A 24,206-nucleotide genomic window follows, 5' to 3' on the forward strand; every position below is an offset into this window, starting at 1 on the left:
GTGAGAATGGGCTGTAGGCCATAATTAGATTCAAGAAGATACAAAGAAGCTGTCACAATAATGCAGGCCACATTATTTTCTCCAAGTTATCAGTTTTGTATCTATGTAGATTATATTCAGAATTTGGTTTTCATTACTTCTTTAAGGATAAAAATGAAGGGAAACAAAAACTTTTCATCTTTGTACAAGCAGTCTGTCTCACTAATCTCAGATTAAGTCTATTCCATGTATTTCAGTTGTAGATTCATAAATAATACAGTAGATACTTGTCTTAAAATTAGCCACAGGCTCAAAGTTTCTATATTAGATCCTGTTTTTTTCATTGCTTTCTGTCACATTAGTGGCAAAACAATAAAAAAAAATTGGAGGACATATATATGATCTATTTAGATTAGAGGAATAAGATTATAATTCAGAAAGGTTAACATACAGCCTTAATTACCTGACTTGGTAACTTGGTTGAGCTTTATAATAATGAAGAAGACACTATACTGAATAATTTTTCACTGAGAATACTGCATCAGAAATTCACAAATTAGAGAAACCAGTGCCTCTTCACTAGCTCAGTGGAACTTCATGTATGCCAGTTTTCATCATTAAATATTTGTAAGTCAAAGAATTACCCCATTAGCACCCTCATGAATGATTTGGGATTCTTAGAGCCCAGATTAGTTAACACCCTTCTCATATAAAGTTTAATTTGTAATAATGAAATTCTTTGTCATAAAAGCATTTTGTCTCATTTCCTCTTTTCAGAATCACATTGAAGTGTTTGAATCAGATTATTTAGGTGTATATTTCCATGTCTCTTCATTTTGCTGTATACTGAATATTGTGCAGTCTTCAAAGTGCTGTCAGGTTTTTTTTTTTTTTTTTGTCCTTTAATTGCTAAGAATAATTGAAGACACAGAAGCAGAAGTCATTCATCATACTTGATCAGATTCAGACCGTATCAAGTCCTGGGTTTGTATGAAACAAATTAGAAGACTCAGATTTTGTTAGTAGCTTAGAATGAGCAAATTAACAAGTCTAACATGTACCTAAGTAATATTATCTTGAGACTTATCTGTAGGTGTTAAATGAGTCCGAAGTATGGTCACTAAAAGGCCAGACAATAATGGAAGTTTTCACTTTTGAGATGCATATTGCTAGAATACTTAGGACGTGTTGATTGAGATTTTAGAATATGGTTAACTGCTTTGTACTTTTAAAATAGACAAAGAAAAGAAAAGAAAATAAATAGACTAAACTTTTCAGTGGTTAATAGAACTATTGTAGGAAGTATATGCTGGATAAACATATATTGATCAAAACACAATTAAATGTAACACTGAGACTAAACAAATTGTTAGTCATCCAACAATGCGTACAAATCAGTTGGGAAAAATATTGTCAGAATATCCAAGAAAAATAAAATATAAACTGACAAATTGATGAAAATTATTAAGAACCATCTTAGAAACAAAATAGAAAATATCTACAGAAGTAATTTATTGTACTTAGGTTAGAGATCTTAAGAAGGATAGATCTGAAAAGATTTCAGAAGGAGAATTTAAATGATCAAAATGATTATTGGGCTTTGTTTACAAATATAGATGTTTGAACTATATATCATCACAGAAAGCATGACTGTATCGTAACAAGTTTTGTTCATTTGATCCCAACACACTAGGGAACCATAAAAGGCAGAGAGAGTGCTCTCAGTGGGCTACAGCATGTGGACCCTGGCAACAGGACCCTGTATGTAATAGTTCAACTGCAGGACCACTCAATTATTATGATTTTTTTTTTTTTTTTTGAGACACATGTTCTAGCTCTGCCGTCTAGGCTAGAGTGCAGTGGCATGATCATATAGTTCACAGCAGCCTTGACTTCCTGAGCTCAATTGATCCTCCCACCTCAGCTTCCCAAGTTGCTGGGACTACAGGAGTGTGCCACCACACCTGGCGAAGTTTTTCTAATTTTTGGTAGTTGGGGGGGGGCGGTCTCACTATATTGCCCAGGCTGGCCTCAGATTTCTGGCCTCCAGCAGTCCTCCCACCTCAGCCTCCCAAAGCACTGAGATTACAGGTGTAAGCCAACGCACCCAGCCTACATTTCTTTTTGTAAAGTTTTTTTTTTCTTTTTAACCACCTGATTTTATAGCCAAAAGATATGAGATTCTTCCCCAATACTTGAGAATTTTGTGACTAACAGTTGGATCTTTATTTCAGGGAGCAAGGCTCAGAGCATTTATAGAGAACAAAGAATGTGTGTTTGTGTGTGCATGTGTGTATGTGTATGCAAAGACATGATTTGCCTTTCAGATAATATTAGTTGATAGTCTTTAAAGATATTTGATTTGACTATTGGGGGTTAAGATGCTACTTTTAGGACCCTTTAGCTAAATATTATTTTGGGAATGTTGAGAAGATTCAAACAAAATGTACAAGATTAATCTAATGGACATACATAATTAGTGAATACATGATTTTTTCAAGTATATGTACACATTTCCAAAAATTGAATAGATATTAGACCACAGAGAGAGTTGCAAAAGACTTGCTGTCATGCAGACCACATTCTCTGTCTACAATATAATCCATTATGAAAATATTAAGAGAAAACACATGTTCATGTGTTTGGAAATTTAAAAGTACTTATACATAAATCAGGCCTGAAAAATATAAATAATTTATATTTAAAGCTAAAATATTTAAAATTGAAAGACAACTGAGTCAATGTATGTTAAAACTTATGTAATGCAGCAAAAATAGTTCTTGAGAAATTAAATGTATACAATATAGCAGAAATGAAAGAAAATTATAGAAGTTCAACTTAACAATTACTCTGTTCATTTTTCTGACTTTTTATATTAGAAGAAAATAGAGTAAATATTTAATGAAACGGAAAACAAATAATGACAGGATCAACTAAAACAAAAGCTGCATTTTCTTTCTTTTAAGACTAATTATATAGACCTGTGGCAAGAAAGATGATGAAATAGAATAGGCATAAATAAAAATAGCAAGAATTAAAATGAAGACATAACTACAGGCATAAGACATATTTAAATAATCAGAAGAGAATACTGAAAAGCTTTTTGCAACAACTTTCTAAACACAGATGAATTGAGAATTTTGTTTAAAATATAAATTGCCAATATCAAATCAAGAATAAATAGAAAACCCAAATAAACTTGTAAAACAATACTTAATCATGAAGATGGCCATTTTTCCCATATTAATTAATGAAGTCAGTCTGTTTTTTTCATCTGAATCCCAATGAGGTTTTCACTGAACCTCACAGGGTGATTCTAAAATATATATGAAATAGTAAAGGGCCAAGAATAAACTAGAAAGGATTAATAAATTTAAGTAAAGGGGGGAAAAAACTGTAAACAGTAGAAGAAACCTTAAAATAAGTCACAAGATAAGCCATTGATTGGAAGGAGATATTTTCATATAAATGATAAAAGGACTAGCATCTAAAATAATAACTTATTCAAACTCACAAGATAAAGATAACCCAGTAGAAAAAAAAATGTGTAAACAGCACGAATAGACAGCTCACAAAAGAGGAAACATACAATGACCACTAAACATCATAATTTGCTTTATCTTACTTGTAATTAGTGGGATCAAAATAAAACACAATACAATTTTACAGTTGTAGATTACCAGAAGTTTAAAAGTCTGTTAATACCAAGAGTTTTTAGGCAAGTGAAGAAAGGGAACCTTTCATACTTGATGGTATGATGGGCATATAGATGGCTACAACTACTTTGAAGAACGTTAAGTAATTTCTACTAAACTTGATGCTTATAATTCACTACTCAGAAATTACCTTCTAGGTACACATCTTACAGAGACACTATACATGTGTTTATGATCAGAAATGGAAAAATTAGAAACGGAATTAAATGTCTATTGATAAGAGACTGGGTGAAAAAAGTGGGACACATACAGTATGTACCGTTTATATATTTTTTAAAAAGCAGTAGCACATATTTTTTATGAATACAAACATATATGGTATTACATTTTAGAAACATAAATAAGAAAAGTAAATGTCAATTTCAGCACGGTGGCCAAAAGTTACCCCTGAGAAGGGAGGAGAATAAATAAGATTTTTATTTTTAATATACAGGGAGAAAGAGTTCAGTTATAAAGATCTGAAATGACAATATTAACTCTTCTAAATCTAGAGAGTAGGTATGTGTTGTAACGGTCTCTGCATACAGAATATGTTTGAAGTATTTTGTAATTTAAAAAATTTATATGCCCAGAAAAACAATTTAAAAAGATTAATAAAGCCAAAGCTAGTTCTTTGAGAAGACCGTAAAACTGATAAGCCTTTAGGCAGAATGATCAGGAAAGAAAAGAAGACACATTTTTCAAAGTAAGGCACGAAACAAGTAGTATCACTGCTAATTCTACAGATATTAAGAGAAAAATAAGAAATATGAACATATTTTATATAAATAAATTTGACAGCCTGCATGAAATTGATAGATGCCTTGAAATACATAAACTACCAAAGCTCACTGAAGACGACATAGGCATAAACAAATTAAATTTGTACTTAAAAACCTTTCTATAAGCACAACTCTAAGCCCAGTTGGCTTCTACTACTATTGTTCAGTATTGTACTGAAGGTTCTAGCCAGTGCAATAAGGCAATAAAAAGATGTAAAAGGCATTCAGATTGTGAGGGAAGTGGCATGAATGTCTCTGTAGCAAGTTCAACAAATTCTACCTAAAAACGACTAGAATAAGTGAGCTTAGTAAGATTGCAGGACATGAGATTAATATAGCAAACCATTGCAGGCCGGTTGTGGTGGCTCACACTTGTAATCCCAGCACTTTGGTAGGCCAAGACGGGTGGATCGCCTGAAGTCAGGAGTTCAAGACCAGCCTAGCCGACATGGTGAAACCCCATCTTTACTAAAAATACAAAAATAAGGCAGGCATGGTGGCGCACGCCTGTAATCCCAGCTACTCAGGAGGCTGAGGCAGGATAATTACTTGAACACAGGAGGCGAAGGATGCAGTGAGCTGAGATCGTGCCACTGCACTCCAGCCTGGGCGACAGAATGAGACTCTGTCTCAAAAAAAAAAAAGAAAACAACAACAACAAAAAAACAAAATACAAAAAATTAGCCAGGCGTGGTGGTGGACGCCTATAATCCCAGCCACTGGGGAGGCTGAGGCAGGAGGATCGCTTGAACCTGGGAGGCAGAAGTTGCAGTGAGTCAAGATCATGCCATTGTACTCCAGCCTGGGCAACAAGAGCCAGTATACAAAAATAGTTGCTTAGTTGCTTTGAGATATATATATATATATCTGCAATAATCAAGAGAATATATTCAAGAGAATATAGTAATGGCATAAAGATAGATTAGTGTAACCAAATCTACACATAGACCTACATATATATGGACAACTGATTTTCAAAATGATTTTTTTTCAACAAATAGTGCTTAAATAATTGGTTATTCATATTTTTAAAAACACATTTCAGTTTTGCACTGTATATAATTGTCTAAAATGGATCCTATACCTAAATTTAAGGCACAAAACTTAAACTTATTTTGACTCTGGGTTAGACAGTATTTCTTAGATATGACACCAAAGGCACAATCTGTTCTTTAAAATGATAAATTGGACTTCATCAAAATAAAAAAATTTCTGTTCTACAAAAGACATTCTTAGGAGAATGCAAAGCTACATACTACAAGAAAATATTTGAAAATTATGTATCTGATAAAGGGACTTGTGTTCAGAATATATAAAGCACTTTCACAACTCAAGAAAACAAAACATTCAGTTTTCAAAGATCTACAATATATGGCTCTGTAAATGGATGGATGACCCCAAAAAAGAATTTTTTAAAAAGTACAAAATATATGAATGAGCACTTCACCAAATCTATAAAGAAGGCAAAGAAACACCTGAAGTGATGCTCAACTTTAGTTATTAAATGCAAATTTAAAACCACAATGCATGCTAATATACACTTTTAGGATGTCTAAAAGTAAAAAGACCAGCCAAACCAACTGTTAGCAAGGATGTGGAGGAACTACAATTCTCATTTACTGCTGGTTAGAATGCAGAATGGTACAACCATCTGGAAAACCGTTTGGTATATTCTTGAAAAGTTAAACACGTACATACCATGTGATCCATGTGATCAAGTCGTTCCACTCGTATATATTTACCCAAGACAAAAGGAAGTGTATTTCCATACAAAGACTTGTACGCAAATGCTTGCAGCAGCTTTCTTTGTAATAGAAACTGAAAACAACCCAGATGTTCATCAGTAGATGAATGGATAAACAACTTGTAGTATATTTATGAGGAATACTACTCAGTAATAAAAAGGAATAGGTTATTGATACATGCCACAACATGGCTGAATCTTTTAAAAAAATATATTGAGTGAAAATAGACATATCATATACATTTTATCATACCATTTATATAAAATTTTAGGAAATACAAGCTAAGGTATAATGATGCAAACCAGATCAGACAGAGCCAGGAAGGAGGATTTTCCAGTCTCGTTTTTAAGAGCATGGAGAAACTTTTAGGAATAGTGGTGAATATGTTTATCATCTTCATTATATTGATGGCTTCTTGAGTGTATATATGTCAAAACTTACCAAATTACAGACTTTACATGTAGTTTATTTCAGGTCAGTGTTAGTCTAATGACAGGTCTTTTGGAAAAAAAAAAAAAAAAATTTCTGAGATCAGATTGTCTGGGTCCAAATCTCAGTTCTTTAATTTATAACCTGAGGCAAATTTTAATTTATTTACATCTTTGATTTCTTATTTATAAAATGGGGCTTATACTAATAGTATCTTATCAGGCTGTTGTGGAGAATTGAATGAACTAATCCAGGTAAAAATGTCCAGCAGATAAGGTATTCAATAAATGTTGGGTGTTACACTTGTCATTACTGCTGTAGGTTTAGTTGAGTTAAATTGACCACAGAGAGAGAAATCCCTTCTATTCCAGCCTCTTCTTTTAATACTTCTACTGATGAGGATATCACTTCTTTCTGAGTTGACCCATTCCATGGTTGGATATTGGAAAAGTCAGCCTTACTAATTTTTCTAGACATATGAGAATTAGTCCTACTTTCAGAGAATTTAATAGGAAGAAAGGAAGGAAGAAGAGGTGGAACAAGTGGAGGGGAAAAGTAGTTGGTGTAACCACTCTTCCCATCTGGGAATTCTTTTCCCAAAATTCTTCCTTGTGCTTTGTGTAAGCACTTTCCTCTTTGAGGAAATTGAACACTCTAGGCATTATACAGAATTGGGGGAAATTTGAATTAAACAATGTGTAAGGTTCGCTAATACTTGGTACTGTAGTCATTTTACTGGAAAAATGATTGAACTTTATGAGGCTCCACACACAAACTCGTGGCATATAGAGCTAGGAGAGAGCCATATTCGGTGCTAAAGGATTCCCAGACCTGCCTCAGACATGTGCACAGCCTAACTCCAGGGATTTAAAACTCTTACAGTCTGGAATTCAGGCCAAGAAGAGTAAGTAGTTATACACTTGCTCAGTTCTAGGGAACCAGACCCATGCCACTGTGAACCTCTAGCTCGTAGTAGTGATGGAAGAAGTTCAAAAGGTTAAAGACTTCTAAAACTGGGCAGATAGAAGGCCTCTCAGAGAGGTCTTAGCACCCTCAGTCTGATTTTGTTTTTGCCTGTTCATGGACAGATTTCCACTAAAACTAGTCTCAGATAAACCTGGAGCACACAAGACTCAGATGATAGTGATGATGGTACATGGGATGCTAAATGGATAGTGTTTTGAAGTAAAAAAGTCAAGGGGGAATTGGAACTTCAGTATAAATGTATTATTTCTGGCTACATTTGGTAGATCTTATTTCTTCAGTTAAGCAACAATATCCATAGTGTTGTATAAAATTTGGATGGTTGTCTTATAGTTGGTGCAAGACTTCTTAGCTGAATGGTAAAAAGCAGTGCATTCAGGAGGCCAAGGCCATAAGGTGAATCCCAGTGGCAGTTAACATCAGCATGTAGCGTGGCCATCTATTTCATCCCAAAATGCATATTGGCATTTATGTAGAGACTCAAAGATGAATCCGGGTGAAGGACTTTAGGTGAATCCATCAATATAAGCATCTCATGTGAGTCTGAGGCATTGTTATCATTCAGAATAATAGCACTTAAAAAAAAAATCACACCAAAGCTGTGTTTTATTTTTCCTAAGGGTCACAACAAGATGGGTGAATAAAGCAGTCAGCTTAGAACCACACTCTTAGGGGTTCTGCATTCTAATAAGAAAATACCAATTAATGAATATTTTAAATAGTTATAAATAGGAGAAGTAATGACCAGCAGAAGAATGGTGGGGTTCATTATAGAGTTCTTGGATAGGACTTATAACAGCATGTTCCTTATATGGTTCCTTTGGGCAAAGCCTTTATCTCTATTTAGGGCTTTCCTGATGACATGACAATAACAGCTTCCTTGCATGGTCCACAAGGAGAAGGCATTCCCTGGCTTCTGGTTATTGAAATTGAGCCAGCTCAGAACTAATCTCTGAGGTTAGTCTGACTGGGATACCCTCTTATCACCAGGGCTGCTTTGACCCCTCAGACTACCTAGACAAGAAGTACTTCCCTCTAAGGGCACTCACTTTAATCAAAGCTATCTCTCCATCAAAGAGGACTGTATTTTCTTTTGGAGTAGAACTGATCTTAGGATGCAATTTTCTAGTAAGATCACCCTACAATATTTATGTCACACAGATTTGTTTTATGACCCTGAGAATGAACATCCTAATGGGAATTCATTTAAAAATGTTTTAAATAACGTGTTTTCTTCGTAAGTCAGGGTCTGATTAGAACCAGACCCTGACTTCTGAAGAAAAGACATTATTTTAGTGTTATTTCTCCCTCTTCTTTCTCTTTTTGCCCCTTAACAGCCCTGCTGTGCATTACCACCAGATGGTAGACAAAGTTAGTGAAAGTAAAACCAATCACTTACTTAGCTACTAGCCATTTAAATGCATGCTTGATGAGGAAGTATTAAGAAATTAAACTTACATGAACTTAAAATATTTTTATGTCTTCTTTATGAATAACTAAGAATTGGACATTTTATTGATTCTAAAGCAAAAAATCAGAAAAGGATTATGTGAAAAGTAAAATGAATGTAGCATAACTGCCTTATGAAGTGTGGAAATACAATGCAGAAAGATAATGTCTGGCTGGGCGCGGTGGCTCACACCTGTAATCCCAGCATTTAAGGAGACCTTGGCGGGTGGATCACTTGAGTTCAGGAGTTTGAGACCAGCCTGGCCAACATGGTAAAACCCCGTCTCTAAAAAGAAAAAAAAAAGAAAAAGAAAGACAATGTCCAAGACACTTTAATTCAACTAAAACCTTGCATCACCTGAATGAAAAATTGGGAACCTGTTTTCTTTCCCTTTAATTTTGAACTCTTTTAGTAAAATGACATAATATCAATCCCTGTGTTAGATATAGTAAAGCAGGATATTTTATATTGGTTCAGTGTGTCATGTTTGTTCATTTGAACAAATGTAACTTGCAGGTGAAAATGCTTATAGGGACCTGGTAGAGTTATTTGAAAGAGAGACACTTAAGCACAGAGCAGTTGTATTAACAGTTTATATTTAAAATACAGTTTATATATAAATAGAAAAGAAAGGAATACTTTGGTAATGAAACCATTAGATTTGTTTGAAAGCAATTAAAGATATAAAGATAATGAGAAGGATTTTTGGGATAAGGAAGAGGAGTAGATAGCATTTTTATTAATTAATTAATTAAAGACATGGTCTCACTATGTTGCCGGGGCTGGTCTCAAACTCCTGAGCTCAAGTGGATCTACCTGCCTTGGCTTCCCAAAGTGCTAAGATTACAGGCATGAGCCACCACACCCAGCCATGGAAATAGCATTTTTAGAATGAGACTATAAAAAAATACTCATTGTTGGTGGATAATTTATCTTGGGTGAGTAGAGGATGTCCACATTCTTTTCCTACTAAGAAATTAGATGAGGTATTACATTAAAAGAAATTAGAAGTAAGTAACTAAAAGTTATTTTTTTTAGTTTCTTACGATGAAAATGTAATCATAGTATCCCCTGAGAGTGAATAATTGGGATTAGTGATCTTTTGGGTACTGCTCCATACATTTCTTTGTTCCGTTTTCTGTAAGTAAATGTTATATTTGTCATTATGTTTAGTTACCAGAAAATCATCGACTGTAGGTAAAGAGTCAAATAGCTAATGTTTATCATGAATCCATTATAATTGATGTTTTCAAATTTAAATGATAGTTTCTCTTTTAATATGGTAATTTTTTAAATTACCTTCACATTTTTATCATTATCTCTGAGTGTCAGACTTACCTATGATGAGGTGGGTGGGTGGGTGTGTGTATTTAAATATATATCATATGGCTTTGCATATTCTGAATATATTCTATCAATTGAGAAATTTATTTTAAGAATAAAGAAATAAAACCATTCTGGAAATTATTTTAAAATGTAACGATAAATGTTTTAGAGTAGCTTGCTCATTTCTTTTCTGTAATACTTTTTAGGTTAACGAGAAGCTGCTCAATTATTCTATTTTTATACACTATACATTTTATTCCTCTGAAATGTTTGGCAGCTCCAACAAGAAGCAGCTGCTAATTTGAACTTGGAAATCTAAACAGCTAATTTAAGAAAAAAATTTTGTACTGTTATACTCTCCTTAAATTGTTCAGGACACAAATAGGCATCCTGCACAACTTAAGGAGTATATAGCAATTTCATAGAAGAAGCAGGTTACCCCGTTTTATGGTCTGTTTAGAAAAATAGAGCCATCAAATCCCAAATGCCTAATCTCAAGGAGTACAATTTTTATGTTGTGTTACTGTCATACCCAGATTTAAATCCTACCATCCCAAAAATCAATGATGGTTAAGAATTTTTCTTTGTGCACAAGCTGAGTAGATTTTATTCTTTTTGAAGTACTTGGAAAAACTAAAGGATGTTTTTAAAAAAGTGTAATTTTAGGCCAGGCACGGTGACTCATGCCTGTAATCCTAGCACTTTGAGAGACCAAGGTGGGAGGAACGTTTGAGCCCAGAAGTTCAAGACCAGCCTGGGCAACTTAGCGAGACCCCATCTCTAAAACAAACAAACCAAAAAAAAGATAAAATTGTAATTTTATTTACATGGTTACACTATCCTTTTTTTTTTTCTTTTTTTTTTTTTTTTTGATATAAAGAAAATAAAACAAAGTCTGTTTGTTCAGATTTTTTCTTAAAACGGAGTAGAAAGAGTAATAACTTTAAACTATTTATGATTTGAGGGAATTTATTAGGATTCTCCAAAGAATCAGAACCAGTTGGATGTGCATATACAGAAAGAGATTTATTATAAGGAATTGGCTTACATGATTATAGTGGCTTGGCAAGTCCAAAATCTGCAGTTGGGCTGGAGGGCTGGAGACTCAGGAAAGCAGATGATGCAGTTCCAGTGTGAAGGCCAGCAGCGTGGAGACCCAGGAGAGCCAGCTGCACAGATGAAATCTGATGGCTGTCTGCTGGCGAATTCCCTTTTGCTTGGGACAGACTAGTCTTTTTGTTCTATTAAAGCCTTCAGCTGATTAGATGGGGCCTACCAACATTATGGAGGGCAATCTGCATTATTCAGAGTTCACTGATTTAAATGTTAATCTCATCTAAGAACACCCTCCAAGTTGACACATAAAATTAACTATCATAGGGAATATTTTAATATTGCTGAAATGTAAATCTTTCTTCTTGTGGAGTGGTGGCTATTCAGTACTGCCCTCAGATTTAAGCACGGAGAGCCTTTCTCAGATCCTGCTTTTTGGAGGGTCATACTTGGCCCTTATTTAGTCGCATATCTTACCACAGGGCAAGAAGACCAAGGGGCCAAAGTTATAGACTTACCAGGAGGCATGCCCCCATTCTAGACCACATCCCCACAAGGGGCCAAAGTTAGACTCACTAGGGGGCATGCTCCCATTCTAGACCACATCCTGGCTACCCAGGACTCTGGAATCCTCTGCCCAGACAGGTTTAAGCGTGTTTCCGAGGCCTCTGTAGATACCAGGCTACACATCTCCCCAGGTCCACACTCCTGACTCTGTGGACTTTGTACCCACCGTTACTTCTGCAGGGGCCAGTGGGTGGCTGTTTGGAGGTAAAAGGTGCCTAGATATGTGGGCTACTGAATTTCTACCCATGTGCAGATGAGGCCCTTGAAATGCAGAAAGGTGCCTAGAATAGGGAGAGAAGTGGAGCAGGATGAGGGCCTCTTTTCCTTCCTCTGCCATATCCAGACACATGTCTCTAAGGTGTCTGGAATCCTAAATGAGAGCTTCTAGGTCATTACAAAGGTACTTGTATCAAGATAGTGAGATGGAACACATTTCATATATATATTCATCACTTGTTAGCCTGAGTTACTGTAACTTTTAAATATTTAGATGTATATTTGTACATTTGTACCTCTGCCTCAGACTTAACAAATGCTAGAGGCAGGTATTTCCTGTCTATTGAAGGTCAGCAAATTCAGAGAATTAGAAGTTAATTATTAAATTTGAAATCTGAAAAGTGTGTTATAAAATCAGGGTAGGGTAGGGTTATCGCTAGGAAGGAAGGGGTCATAGTTGGGGAGGGGCCTGGCATGTTTCATTTCTCTACTTGGATGGTGGACACATAGATGTAAATTCTAATGATTCTTTAAACTAAATAGTCTTTGTGGCTTCTTCTTTATGGAAAATGGATCTTCCAATGGAGTGTTAAAAAGTATTGTTCCTAATTATGGGGAAAAAAACTATCTCAGAAAAATGTTTCTTCAAACTTGTATGTTCTAAGAATCTTGGTCCAGCCATCAGAATAAACAGAAACAATAATTTAAAGTTCTAGAAAACAGATAAATTTTATAGCAAGTGTGTGTTTTATAGCAAGCATGAACAAACGTATATTTAAATATGCGTGTGTGTGCTTGATTTTAACTTTCAAGACATCAGCTGTGGAAGCAATTGAAAGAAAACCTTTCTTCTCATTCCCAGCTGCAAGACCTTCAGTGAATTCCATGGGTTAAGATTAAAAAAATATTTTCAAGTATTTTTATTTCACTCTTAAGTCCGTGGTTTGTTTATCTGAAAGAATGAACAATGATAATGAAAAACAAAGGGGAATATTTACCTTTTTCAGGTTAGGGATTCATTGTGTGTAAACTTTGTTCTATAATTTCATGAAAAAACTTTTCTGGATGCACTTTCCACATATAAATATTTATTGTAACAGAGATTATTTCTCTGTTTTTATTTTCAGGTATTATCTTCACCGAATAAAGAAAGTAATGAAGAAGGTATGGTATATTTTGATTCATTAAGAGTGAGGCGTATAAATTTATTTGTTTACAGTAGCGGAAGTCAAAACATAAAAATAAAAATAGATAAATTGAAAAGTTGTATAAGCTAAGTGAAATATTTTTTAAATAGTCGCTGAAATTTCAGATGAAATATTTTCTAATTCAGAAAATAAAGAGAATGCATTTAACTACTTTTCTAGTCTAGAAAATGATTTGATTGTACAGTGACTTTTTTTGGTGAAGTACTGAGATATTCCAGCCAGTTCTGACACATTTAATTTTTAAAAACTTAATTAAAAAAAAAAAACTCTTACATTCAGATATTTATCTTATTTTAATGAATCACTTATTTTAGCTGAAGATCTTAAAACCTATACTATTGTAGAATTAAAAATAAATACAATATTTTTATTACCATTATTTGAAGCTATTTTAATAAACAAGTAAAAATGCTCTGTAGTGAAATTTTCAAAATTTAAGCATGTGCACACATCATTTGTCTTTCAAAATATTGCAAGGCTTTTGGTTTTTTGTTTTAATATAAAATATTAGAAGAATATTCAAGTTGCAGATTTGGAAGAAATATGAGAACTATTTACTGTGAGTCAAGTATGACATGTTTAGAAAGGAGTAAATCCATAGACATGATTTCATGGGAAAGCAAACTGTATTCCTTATATGGTAAGCTAACAAATTGTTTCTTTGCAATACTATCTCATTTGGGGTATTTTTTGTGTAGTCAAATTTTACTATACGAGCTTTATCTAAACCTTTCATGTTGTAGCACTTCTGTGTTGTCTGCTAGAGACTAAAATGACCCAGAAAGATACAAGAAATAAAGTAGGAAGGTTCTAGAATGTTTAATATAGCTTTATATAAGGCTTGGGCCAAATTAGAGAACTTGGGACAAAAGTTTAAAGGGAAATAGCTTTAAATAGAGAAATGCAACTTTAGATAGAGAGCTTATGACTGTTTGTATCTGCCTAAATATTTCCTAAAAGTCTAAATTAAATTTTATTAATCACTCCCTTCTCCCTCCTTCTTTCTTTTATCCCTTCCCCAATACCCTCTTTCCCCATTTTAAATGCAGAGCAAGTATGGCACTTCCTTGGCAAGTGATTGAAACATCTGAAATTCTGCTGTCAAGATTCCCATCTCTAAGGACTCTAAGACTCTTTTTCCCCAAGTGCTAAGGGGATCTGTGAGCATTTACTGACTTCCTGTTAAAACTTCAGTTTTTCAAACTTTTTGAGCTATGCAATATATAAATAAACAGAATTTTAAATTAGTCTCCTTTGGACATTTATTGATATAAAAACAAGATTTTGGCCAGGCGCGGTGGCTCATGCCTGTAATTTCAGCACTTTGGGAGACCGGGGTGGGCAGATCACGAGGTCAGGAGTTCGAGACCAACCTGGCCAATATGTTGAAACCCCATCTCTATTAAAGATACAAAAAATAGCTGGGCCTGGTGGTGCATGCCTGTACTCCCAGCTATGCAGGAGGCTGAAGCAGAAGAATTGCTTGAGCCCAGGAGGCAGAGGTTGCAGTGAGCAGAGATCATGCCACTGCACTCTAGCCTGGGCAACAGAGAGACTCTGTCTCAAAAAAAAAAAAAAAAAAAAAAAGATTTTATTTCATTTCATAGCACAAATTTAGAGGCATTGAGTTGACCAATTCTAGTTTCTATACCTAAAGGAACCCATTGATTTTACTAGTTTTTATTTCTATAGATTGGATGTAAAAATCACAAATTCAATAAATTAATAAAATTTGTGTAGACAACTGTTACTTTCATTTTCATACTGTATTATTCCTTTCAAGTCCATTGCTGGTAGAGGCTTTAAATATTTGGTCAACCTCTACTCTTATTAATGCCTGTGTAAATGTGTTACATTTATTCAGGCTCCTTCCTGTAACTTATTGTTTTGGAAATCCTAATCTCTTTTTGATTCTCATTCATTCCGCTTATGGTGATGACTCTGGGGATGACTCTCATAATCTCTATGGGATGTCACTCTGTAGTGACAACTCCCTCTATGACGGTGACCTCTGTAACAATGACTCCCAAATCTCCATAAGAAACCCAGGTCTCTTTCTGGTGTCTACCTATTGGTCATCAGTTTAAATGCCTTTGGCTTCTCTTGTCCATACCTGAATTCATCTTCACTTGCACTTATGCTCCTTTCTCCTTGTTCTTGAACAATGGAATTGACTTTCTCTAAATCTTCCACTTGAAGCCTTGAAATCATATGGAACTTCTCTTTACTCATGAAGATGATCTAAATGTTTATTTGTTGTCCTCATTTGTTGACACCCCTACTCTGTTGATTTTTCCCTTACTTCACTGGATTCTTGTTAACAGGCTCCTATCTCTTCTCCATGACTCAGATCCAGCCCCTCTGTCTCATCCCCATTGCTATAGATCAGTATCATGCACTCTTACCTCCTAACCAAGTGGTTGTCTTGCCTCCAGTTTTTCTCCCTTCATACCATCTTCCACATTTCTAAACAGTGATTTTCCTACAACATAGATCCTATTTTGTTATATTTTTCTCAAAATGCCCTCTATGCATAGTTTTCTATATTCTTGACAATAAAAATCAGACTCTCTCCTTTTGTCAGCAAACCCATCCTGCAGCTATGCAATGCTACTCACTCCTCAAACATATCTAATACTCACACTCTGAATACTGCATTTCTTTCTTACCAGTTTTGTTCACTACTTTTTCTCCCTTTTTCTATATATCATCATTAACAAATTGCATTTAAAGTGCTTTGTGGTTTACAAAAGACTGTTATGATAACAGTTATTGTTTATTGAGCACCTATTGTATAACAAGCACTGTTTTGGATACTATGTGTACATATACCCTATATGCCTGTACTTGAGAAGTTCTATAACTTGTCCAAAGTCACACAACTAGTTCAGTTTCAGAGCCAGGATTAGATAGAACCCATTACTCTGTGGCTGTAAATCCTATGGTTTTTCCATCCTTCTATGCATGCAGTTTCTCACATACAACTGCCTTGCAATGTAGGCAAAGCGCAGAGCACTCCTCTATTTTATAGATAAGAAAACAGGCACAGAGAGTTTAAATGATTATTCCAGGAGTAAATATTCTCTTTGAAGTGTCTTTGGTAATGTATGAACCTCTTGGAGGGACAAGAAAGAGTGTAAGAGAAGAACGAATTCTTTTTACTTTTTTTGATATATTGTTTAAATTGTGAAAATAAAACTTACAGAAAGATAGAGAATAGAGTACTATTATTGCAATAGTTGTAAAAAGTTAGCTGGAATTATCAAGAGATAGATAGTGGATTTATGGCATGTGACGTTAGTCTCTCGAAGAAGTAAGCTGTGCCTGGTGGTCCTCTTGTGGCATAAGGCACACCTAGTATTTTTCCCCTTCTCCTTCTAGCAGTCAGTAGTACTCAGATGCTACCTAGTTAGTGAGCCTTGCTAGCGAGGTAAATCCATTTGATATGGTTTAGGTGTTTTGTCTGCTCCAAATCTCATGGTGAAATGTAATCTCTATGATAATGAGTAAGTTCGCACTGTGTTAGTCCATTTTCATGCTGCTATAAAGAACTGCCTGAGACTGGGTAATTTATAAAGGAAAGAGGTTTAATTGACTCAGTTCCACATGGCTGGGGAGACCTCAGGAAACTTACAATTACGGAGGAAAGGGAAACAAACGTGTCCTTTACATGGTGGCAGGAGAGACAAGTGCAGAGCAAAGCAGGGAAAATCCCCTTATAAAAATCATAAACTCTCATGAGAACTCACTCAATATCACAAGAACAGCACAGGGGGACTGCCACCATGATCTGATCACCTCCCATGAGGTCCCTTCTCCAACACTTTTGGATTACAATTCAAGATGAGATTTAGGAGGGGACTCAGAGCCAGACCATATCACTCTGCCCCTTGATCCTCCCAAATCTCATCTTTCTCACATTTCAAAACACAATTATGCCTTCCCAACAGTCCCCCAAAATCTTAACTCTTTCCAGTATTAACCCAAAAGTCCAAGTCCAAAGTCTCATCTGAAACAAGGCAAGTCCCTTCTGCCTATGAGCCTGTAAAATCAAAAGCAAGTTAGTTACTTCCTAGATACAATGGGGGTACAGGCATTGGGTAAATACAGCCATTTTAAGTGGGAGAAATTGTCCAAAATAAAGGCACTACATGTTCTATACATGTCCGAAATCCAATAGGGCAGTCATTGAGCCTTAAATTTCCAAAATGATCTCCTTAGACCCCATGTCTCACATCCAGGCAATGCTGATGGAAGAAGTGGGCTCCCATGGCCTTGGGCAGTTCCACCCCTGTGGCTTTGCAGGGTACAACCACCTTCATGGTTGCTTTCATGGGCTGGCGTTGAGTGTCTGTGGCTTTTCCATGTACACGGTTGCAAGCTGTCAGTGGATCTACCATTCTGGGGTCTGGAGGATGGTGGCCCTCTTCTCACAGCTCCACTAGGCAGTGCCCTAGTGAGGCCTCTGTGTGGGGGCTCCAACCCCACATTTCCCTTCTGTACTACCCTAACAGAGGTTCTCCATGAGGGCTCTGCCCCTGCAGCAAACTTCTGCCTGGACAGCCAGGGATTTCCATACATCCTCTGAAATCTAGGCTGAGGTTCCAAAATCTCACTTCTTGAGAAGTACACCCCCAGGCTCAACACCAGGTGGAAGCCATTAGGGCTCGGGGCTTGCACCCTCTGAAGCCATGGCCTAAGCTGGACCTTGGCCCCTTTTACCCATGGCTAGAGCAGCTGGGATGCAGGGCACCATGTCCCAAGGCTGCACAGTGCAAGGGGGCCTGGGCTCAACCTACAAAACCATTTTTTCTTCCTAGGCCTCCAGGCCTGTGATGGGAGAGGCTGCTGTGAAGTTCTCTGACTTGCCCTGGAGCGATTTTCCCCATTGTCTTGGTGATTAACATTCGTCTTCTTGTACTTAAGCAAATTTCTGCAGCAGGATTGAATTTCTCCCCAGAAAATGTTTTTCTTTGTGCATCATTAGGCTACAAATTTTCCAAACTTTTATGTTGTGCTTCCTCTTGAATGCTTTGCCACTTAGAAATTGCTTCTGCCAGATACCCTAAATAATCTCTCTCAAGTTCAGAGTTCTACAGTTCTCTAGGGTAGGGGCACAATGCCACCAGTCTCTTTGCTAAGGCATAGCAAGAGTCACCTTTGCTCCAGTTCCCAAGAAGTTACTCATCTCCATCTGAAACCAACTCAGCCTGGATTTCATTGTCCATGTCACTATCAACATTTTGGTCAAAACCATTCAACAAGTCTCTCGGAAGTTCCAAACATTCCCACACCTTCCTGTCTTCTTCTGAGCCCTCCAAACTTTGAACCTCTGCTTGTTACCCAGTTCCAAAGTTGCTTCTACATTTTTGGTTATCTTTATAGCAGCACTCCACTCAATGTACTGTATTAGTCCATTCTCATGCTGCTCTAAAGAACTGCCTGAGCCTGGGTAACTTATAAATGAAAGATATTTAGTTGACTCACAGTTCCACATGACTAGGGAGGCCTCAGGAAACTTACAATTATGGCAGAAGGGGAAGCAAACACATCCTTCTTTACATGGGAGCAGGAGAGAAAAGTGCAGAGCACAAGGGAGAAAAGCTCCTTATAGAATCATCAGGTCTCATAAGAACTCACTCATTACCAGGAGAACAGCACGGGAAAACCACCTCCATGATCAGATTACCTCCCACAAGCCCCCTCCCTCAACACACGGGTATTACAACTTGGATTACAAATCATTATGAGATTTGGGTGGGGACACAGAGCCAGGCCATATCACTTACGTTGGTAGCTCACATGAGAGCTCACATGAGAGAGCCTGGCAACTCCCATTCATGCTCTCTTGCCATGTGACACATCTGCTCCCCTTTTGCCTTCTGCCATGATGTAAGCTTCCTGAGGCCCTCACCAGAAGCCAAGCAGATGTCGGTACTGTGCTTATACAACCTGCAGAACTGTGAGCCAAAATAAACCTTTTTTCTTTATAAATTACTCAGCCTCAGGTATTTCTTTATAGCAACACATAAACAAACTAATATACCATCTGTCTATGTTACCCAGTTAATGATTGTCTTCATAGTGTGTGATGTTATGTAATTATAATCTTGGTATATAATTTTGAAATTTTTAAAATTGTAAACATCTTTCTACATTGCTACATAGTCATCACTATTATGATGACAATGTGGCTCTTTCATGATTGTTTCAAAATGTCTTCCATACTAGCTAATTTAATTTTTGCCAGTCCAATCCCATGAAACAAATTGAATAGACATTATACTAAATACTTATAAAGAAAAACTACTGGGAAAATATAGAGTGAATTATTGTTAAAACGTTCTAAAACAAATTAGGAAACTAAAATTTATCCATAGATGCAATTTTAGGTAATACCCACAGCCAGTTCCCATGGATGTGAAAAAGTAAAGGGGGTGGACTATCCAAGAATCATTCTCAAACTTGCTATAATTACAAATATCTTAAGTTTTTATGAGCTTTCATTTATTTTTCACATAAGACAAACATTTCATATATGATATATTTAGTAGCATTTCTTCAGTCTACTGAGGAGCACTTAAAGTCTGTTCCTCCAACAATGACTACATGCATTTTTAGCAGCTTACATGCTTATTAATAATATGATGATTTAGTTTCACAAGGGGCTTCATTGTCTTGCCATAGGTCAAGGTACATCTTGCTACTACTAGTTTATCTTTACTTATTATGCTGTTTTATAATGACTTACATTGTGAATGAAATCTTTAAATTCCAGTTGGCTTCTATTATTTTCATCCTTCTTTCCATATTCTGTTTTGCCAGTGGGCTCTGTGAAACACCAGCATCAAAATCACCAAGAATGCTTCTTAAAGAACAAATTCCTGGCGTTCTCTAAAGATCTATTCATCAGAATTTCTAGGGTAGAGCCACAATCATTTTTCATTTCCTCCATGAGTCTTAGATTAGACTTAGATATTCACAGGGTAGATCATATTGGGAATTTTTCAGTGTTAATGTTCTGTTTGAGTTTATCTCCCCACCAAGAAAAGGAGAAAGAAAATGAGGTGTCTGCCTGTGTAGTGGATTCATACACAGAATATTATTATTACCTCCTGTTAGAAAATAAAAAGACGGAGGGAATAAAAGTTACACTAAGTTTAGTACTAAACATTAAATGTGGTTTGGGTTAAAACTTTAAAATTTACTTGATGAGAATAACTTGTTTTCTAAGTTAGCAAACTGTGTTAGATAAAGTAAGCGCATAATAATTGGGCTCCCTATCAGCCCCACACCTAGACTTATGTCTTCCTAGGACACAATGAGAGATAATCCTCTGCTTCTGATGTAACAGCCTTGGAGGAGTTAGAATAGTGAAGAAGCAGCTCTGCTCTAACAAGGGTGGGAGGGGACAGTGGTGGCCACCAAAGATAGAAGAGCTTTGTAAAATGTGTGAGCCATAGCCACAGATCAAGGTTTCTGTGGTTGACCTGACATTTACCCTGTTCTGATGACCTGTTAAGACCAGACTCCACTTCTCAAATTATGCCCTCTATAATATGAGTAGTAAACAAGACTCTAAAAGGATCCTTGTTCACCCTGAGAGGAAAAATGTCAATGTCGCTTCTCCATTCAAGAATGCCCAATACATAGATAGTTGGAGCTCTTTCGCCTCTTTTGAGTACCTGGCTACAATAGATTGAATCAGGCGGAAAGATAAAGAGGGATCCATCCAGAAGCCATGCCATTACAATGATTTTAATTAACAAGTCTGCTGTTTTCAGACATGATTTCTCATTTATGTTTTTCTAAAATTCATTCAGCCATTACTTATTGACTGCCTATGTGTATGTGTCAGGTGCTATTATTTTAAGTTTTTAGCATACATGAGTACAAAACAGACAAAATCCCTGCTGTTGTAAAACTTGCATTTTGTGTGGGGAAGACAGATCATAAACATAATAAATAATTTGTCTAATATGTAAAAGGAAGACCAGAGTAAGGAGAAATTGGGAATCTAAGGATAAGACTAGCAAATTGAAATTTTGAGTTGAGTAGGTCAAGGCAGGCCTCACTGGGAAGATGACAACTGAGCAAAGTGGTGAAGAGAAACAAGAGTGAGCCCGTGTGGGTCCAGAGCATTGAAGTAGCAATGCTAAGAGCAAAAGTCCTAAGGCAAGAGTGCGGCTGGCTTGTTCCAAGAACAGCAAGGAGGCTTGTGTGGCCGGAGTGTAGGGAGCAGGGAAGAGGAGCAGAGATGAGGCCCCAGAGGGAGCAGGGAAATCACATGGGGTCTATGGATCATCTAAGGACTTGCCCTTTTACCCTGGTAAAATGAGAAGCCACTGGAGGGTCTTGAACAAAGAAGCAGATCATTCCCACTGTGGTATTGAAAACTGATTGTGCTGGGGGCAGGAGCAGGGATGGAAATGAGAAGACTGAGATTTCTATAAATTTCCTAAGGTGGAAATAGAAAGAGAACATTTTATAGACAAATAGAATTTTACAAGGGTTATTCCAACTTATATTGTCACCAGCAATATATGAGATTTCTATTTTCTTCTTTCCTGTTCTTCCTAGGATAGAATATTTTATTATTGTTATAGTGTTCATAATAGGTTTAATTTTTTTTCCCTACATATTTACTAATCATAGTGTCTTCTATGAATGTCCTTCGTCTTGTCTTTGCCAACTTATCCACTGATCTTAATGTTTTTATCAATTATAATGGTATTCCTTAGTTCTAGGTGCAAAGTTTGGATCCTGAATACTGGATCCAAGTTTAAAGAGATTAGCCCACTTTCAAGTCAGAAATCTAAACCTGAGCCCTGAAAATATTATGCCAAGCTAACTAAGGAAGCCAGGGTGGGAATATACTAATTTTCCCTGCTTGCAGCAGGACTAGCTGTAGGACTCTCCCTATTATGTTATTGCTTTCTGTTCTCTTTAAAAGTTAAAAATGAAAATAAGATAAAAATGTTTAAGCTTTTAATAACACTGTAAATTGAAAATGGCTAAATAGTAATACCAGTACGGTTTTGAAAGGAATCAGGCAGAATGCCAAACAGTGAGTCTTACCTAATTAAAGCAGCTAAAATTGGATGGCTGATTTACATCTGTAGTCTTCTACTAGGAGAACTTAGTAGTTGGCAAGACCAGGGATTACCATCCTAATGCAGGAATTCTCCCCAGTTGGAGAATAGAACATGAATACTAGGATTCAGGCCAGAATCTCATGCATCAGGAGCATTCGGTCCACAGGTGGACAGAAACAGCTAAGCCCACTGTGAAATCAGCAAGTAGACCGAGCTGTCCCTTCCTGTGTGAACAACAGCAACTCAGACAAGACCACATGCTCACGGCCTCTTCTGTGCAAGGGATTCCTGCTAGTTTCTAGTGAGTGGTAGAGGCAGAAGTAGAACAGAGCTCTGGCTTTTGATTCAAGGATTAATGTCCCTTTCACTCTTATCGTGTTGCTTCTTGAGCTACTACTTATCCTCAAAGTCCAGCTCAAATGCAGCCTTTTCTGTCCCCAATCCTTCACATTGAAATCAATTATTTTCTTTTCTGTGAGAGGTGAATAGCCCTATTTATTTATTCCTCCATTATAGTCTTTAGGTCATTCTGATTTGTATTAAAATTGTTCCTATTGTCTCTTTTACTAGATTATAAACTCACTGAGAGCAGAGATTGTTTTATGACAATGTTTGCATTATTGTTTTGCACATTAACAGTTCATGTTTATTGCATTTAATAGATACAACATCCTGTGAGGAAGACAAATATTCTTTCCACTTTACTTATTACATTGAGTAAAGTTTAGAGAGAAGTTAAGTGGATTCCTGGAAATCAGGCCTTCTGCATCTTGTCAGCATTCTAATACTGCATTTGAAAGCATTTGGAGGGGTGTCTCTCTGCTCTGTTTCAAAAGCCCATGTAATATCTTTGAAATATAAGAATATATATATTTTAAGGATCTCCAAAAAAGGAGACTTAACATATCTAACTTAAATACCAGGTTTTTAAAATTTAGCTTCTTTTTAACATGTATGTAGCTGATCATTGTATTCAGAGAGCTCCTTGTAAATCTTAAGGTATAAAAAGTAATAAATTTATTCTTTTCAAAATAGAAATAAATTTTATAATGAATTAAATTTTTGCATAATTCTTGCCTCCTAAAATTCTACTCATCATTGAGATTTTTACTTAAAGTCAAATTATTTTATTATGTTATTTGCTATGGAGCCTCCAAATGAACATAGTAAACATTTGCCTAATGTCAAAACAAAAACCAATAGCTCATTCTTTACGCATTCTACATACCTTTTAATGCAGCCTAGAGTATTTTGTGTTTTCTGAAACAATAATTAGTGTTACCAGTTATGGGTTGCTTTTTCTCCCCCCCAAGTAAATAAATGATATCCAGAAAGTAAGATTCTCTGGGTAACATCTTAGTCACAGCAGTATGTAAGGCATTTTGAGAGTTCTCATACAAAATTCCTCTAATGCCCCTGGGGAAAAGTTTAACTGACAAGGGCTGGTCATCACGTGTTTACTACTGCCTTTTTGTAGAGGATGAGAAAAAAATAAACATGAGATACTTCACAATAAAAATAGACTCAGGGCTCAAAGGCTAAAAATCTTGTTCCAAAGTGACTTCTTATATGGGTTTTTGTGTAATTACTGATATTAACTTCTGTGTCTGGAATTTATTCCTTCCGGTGGGTTCTTGGTCTGACTTCAAGAATGAAGCCACAGACCCTCACGGTGAG

The 24,206-nt window shown here is 36.1% G+C and overlaps 1 protein-coding gene across 2 annotated transcripts in view; it reads left to right on the forward strand.

Moving 5' to 3' along the window:
- The window catches only part of PPA2 (inorganic pyrophosphatase 2), a 1,020,900-nt gene extending 1,006,219 nt beyond the window's left edge, over positions 1-14,681 (forward strand). For both annotated transcript variants that reach the window (XM_050791496.1, XM_050791497.1), the window contains 2 exons: positions 13,354-13,390; positions 14,484-14,681. In XM_050791496.1, the coding sequence (XP_050647453.1) occupies positions 13,354-13,390; positions 14,484-14,512 (66 nt within the window). In that variant the 3' untranslated portion in view covers positions 14,513-14,681. The remainder of the gene's footprint in view (positions 1-13,353; positions 13,391-14,483) is intronic.
- Positions 14,682-24,206: the final 9,525 nt, after the last annotated feature.

Source organism: Macaca thibetana, chromosome 5 (assembly GCF_024542745.1).
Source record: "Macaca thibetana thibetana isolate TM-01 chromosome 5, ASM2454274v1, whole genome shotgun sequence".
Classification (NCBI taxonomy): Eukaryota; Metazoa; Chordata; class Mammalia; order Primates; family Cercopithecidae; genus Macaca; species Macaca thibetana.